A 3,830-nucleotide genomic window follows, 5' to 3' on the forward strand; every position below is an offset into this window, starting at 1 on the left:
AGAGAGCTCTGTTCTCTGCTCAGCAGTGTGTTGTGGTGCACATGTGAGCTGTGCCTGTGGGTGACACTCTCGTGTATGAGAGCTGGAAGTTATGTTATTGATTTTCTCTGTGTGTATGTGACCATGTGTGTGTGACCATATGCATGGGTGTTGGTGGTGGTTTAATGACTTTGCCTGTGACTGAATAGGCTTAACCGCCCCATGCTGACTGCCCTCCCCCAGCAAGGGGAAGGTCAGAAGGAGGGAAGCTTGTTAATACACACTCATTAATAGCAGAGTGTATACTGTTTGTTGTAGTGAGTGTGGCTGGGTGTGCATATGTGTTGGGTATGTCTTGTAAGGTTTTTGAATTGTTTGTGGTCTTGTGTGTTTTTGGTGAAGTGTGAGTTATGTATATGTGGTGAGTTGAGTGTTCACCAGGTGCGTCATGAAGTAGGTATGTTGATGTGCATTGTGAGTGTGTTTTGGGATAAGAGGTATATTATTGTACTAGAGGCCCAATGCACAAAAATTCGTGCCAGAGAAGGCCTCCCTTCCCCCAGCTGCTGGCACTGGATTCCCTCTGGCACCCAGGACTCCGGCTTCCTTCCAGCTTCTTCCAGAACGATGCCCAGAAGGATATCTGGTCTAATTAGCATATTACCCTTCTTATTATTATAGACTAGAGTACTGGTGCATGAAATTCATGCATGGGAGGGTTGGGTTCCTCAGCTCAACCTGCACCCTCTTGTAATCGGGGACTGCTGGCTCCTAACCACTTGCCTGCCTGATCGCCCCAACCACTCTGCCCGCCTGCCTGCCTGATAACCCCTAACTGCCTCTGACTCAGCCCCTGCACCTGGGACCCAGGCTTCCCTCCTTCATCTGGCCGCAGGCAACCGGACCCGAGCTTCCCTTCCTCTGGCCAGCCGCAGGATCCTGGGACCCGGGCCAGCTTCGCCCAGGCTGGCTGCTGGAACCCAGGACCCTGGGTGGCTTCCCCTTGGGCCAGCCACTGGCACTCAGGACCTCAGGCGGTTTTGCCCGGGCCCAGCTTTGCCAAGAAGGATGTCCAGAATGACATCCGGAAGACTTCTGGTCTATCCAGTCTAATTAGCATATTACTCTTTTATTAGTATAGATGTTATAAATGTCCAACTTTGTGTTAATTCTGACTTGTATGTATGCATATGAGTGTTTATGAGATGAACCACATATTGGCTATTCTTCCATTAGGATGGAAATTTGATCAGGTGTGACTTACATTCTCAAATCAGCTGTGTGTGTGTCTGTGTGTGTGTGTGTGTGTGTGTGTGTGTACCCATGACTCAAGTATTTCCTAAAGTATCCTCCTTCTGGGGCACCATTACTTAAGGTACTCAAATTCTAAGCAACACCCTGTTTCTTGAAATGGATCTGCTCTCATTTTTATGTACCTGAGTGTGACTGAGTTGCTCAAAATTTTCCAATCTTTTCTTTATTTTTACTAAACATCCCAGGGAAACAAACAAACTAACTAACCATATCTCCAGGCATCATGATATGTGGAAGGTGTTGGGTAGAATTAGCTTTAAATAGTGATGAGACCCGGGGAAGGTATATAAAACATTGGTCTCACTTTCACCTCTATACAATGGAAAGAATGACACTAGTTTTGTGAATCTCGCAGATGCCCTCAGTAAATAGTTATTGCATAAATAGACCTAATGTATTTGAGAATTTTCGTCAGTTGGATAGTAAATAAATATGAAGGAATAAAATTATCTAGTAAAGGGAATAAAATTTTTTTGGACGACTCTGGGTTCTCACAGCTCTAAAATAATATATTGTGCTTGGGTCCTAAGCAAAACAAGAGAAATTTCCCTGTGTAGCAGTTAAGAGCATGGATTCTGATCACACATATATATTAGACTGAACCCCATGAAGTAGATAACACTTGGCAATTTTTAATTTATAGAAAATGGTAATACAAATATATCAAGCTATACAGTACATATCACATATGTAATAGATGGATGCTCCTACAACGCCCACTCAGCACTAGAGTCTCAGGTTACTTTCAGGCAGAAACAACCAACACCACTTTGCAGGGGCTCACCTTCTATTCCTGCCACAGTGAATCATTATGGATTGGCTCTGGCCTGGTGTAGAAATGATCCCTCCATGCTCATCAAGATGTAAACTCATAGAAGTTTACTTCTATGGGATGAGGTCTTGTGACTACTTTGGAGTTGAATGTTTTCCTGGAGCCAGACTGGGAGAGAGGGAAAAGGCATAGATCCACAGATATGAGAAATTAATATGAAACTATTTAAAAATAAATGGTTTTCTGAATAATGACAGTATGAGATGAGATGTCTTATTCATCCTTTCTAGGTTCTTGAGACTCCCTAGCCTTCTTCATCCCCAGCAGACAGAAGAGCAGCATGAGGCCTGAGAACCAGAGCAGCGTGTCCCAGTTCCTCCTCCTAGGGCTCCCCATCCCGCCAGGGCAGCAGGGCCTGTTCTTCACCCTGTTCCTGGGCATGTACCTGACCACGGTGCTGGGCAACCTGCTCATCATCCTGCTCATCAGGCTGGACTCTCGCCTGCACACACCCATGTACTTCTTCCTCAGCCACTTGGCCTTCTCTGACATCTCTCTCTCCTCTGTCACTGTCCCTAAGATGCTCATGAGCATGCAGACTCGGCAGCAATCCATCCCCTATGTGAGATGCATAATTCAGTCATATTTCTTTATGCTTTTTGGTACACTTGACAATTTTCTTCTGGCTGTGATGGCATATGATAGGTATGTGGCCATCTGTCAGCCTCTGCACTACACCACCATCATGAGGGAGGGACTGTGTGTGCTGCTGGTAGCTGGCTCCTGGATTCTCTCCTGTATCATTGCCCTTTTGCACACCCTCCTCTTGGTCCGACTGTCTTTCTGTGCTGACAATGCCATCATCCACTACTTCTGTGACCTTGCTGCACTCCTGAAGCTGAGCTGCACAGACACCTTCCTCAATGAGCTGGTCATATTCATTGAGGGAGGAATGATCTTATTTTTTTGTTTTGGTGTTATTTTGGGTTCCTATATCTATATAGGGACCATCCTCCTGAGGGTGCCCTCCACTAAGAGAATCCTTAAAGCCTTTTCTTCCTGTGGCTCCCATCTCTCTGTGGTGTCTTTATACTACGGGACAGGTACAGGTGTTTACTTTTTCTCCTCATCCTGGGGTTTCAAAGACATAATTGCTTCGGTCATGTATACAGTAGTTACCCCTATGCTGAACCCCTTCATCTACAGCCTGAGGAACAGAGACATAAAACAGGCCTTGGAGATGTGTGTCAATAGGGTTAAATTCTCTAAGATGCAATCACTAAATCCTCTTGTTGCAGTCAGAAACACAGTGAGATATATCTCCTAAAATTATTGTATCGTTGACACCTCCATATTTCTTTCATAGTATATACATCATCTTGTCATGTATAAGTGTTGTTTATATGGTCACAATTGCTCTAGGATTGTTAATAATTTTTTATTCATAATTGATAGTTTTTGCTTGTCCATCATCTCTTATAATATATATGCAAAATCCCATGCAAACCTGTTACACAATGATAATTGAGGTTTTCCTCATTCTGTTTTGAGGTATCTGATTTTTTGTTCATGCAGTTTTAATAATTTTATACTATAGAAGACTCACTTATTTAGCATCATGATCTGCTTCTGGTGATCTTTCTTTTTTTGAACAAGAATTCTATGTTGGCTTAAAGCTGATTGTGCACATCTCTTCCTAATTCACAAGCAATGACATCATGTTGTCTGACTGCATTCAGCCATGGTGAGAATAATTACACTATGA

At 43.7% G+C, this 3,830-nt stretch overlaps 1 protein-coding gene across 1 annotated transcript; it reads left to right on the forward strand.

Moving 5' to 3' along the window:
• Positions 1-2,395: 2,395 nt before the first annotated feature.
• On the forward strand, positions 2,396-3,392 carry LOC102771640 (olfactory receptor 1J4). The gene has a single exon (XM_006765353.2). The coding sequence runs from the start codon at positions 2,406-2,408 to the stop codon at positions 3,390-3,392; it is 987 nt and encodes a 328-aa protein (XP_006765416.1). The 5' UTR covers positions 2,396-2,405.
• The last annotated feature ends 438 nt before the right edge of the window (positions 3,393-3,830 follow it).

Source organism: Myotis davidii, unplaced genomic scaffold, assembly GCF_000327345.1.
Source record: "Myotis davidii unplaced genomic scaffold, ASM32734v1 scaffold2740, whole genome shotgun sequence".
Classification (NCBI taxonomy): Eukaryota; Metazoa; Chordata; class Mammalia; order Chiroptera; family Vespertilionidae; genus Myotis; species Myotis davidii.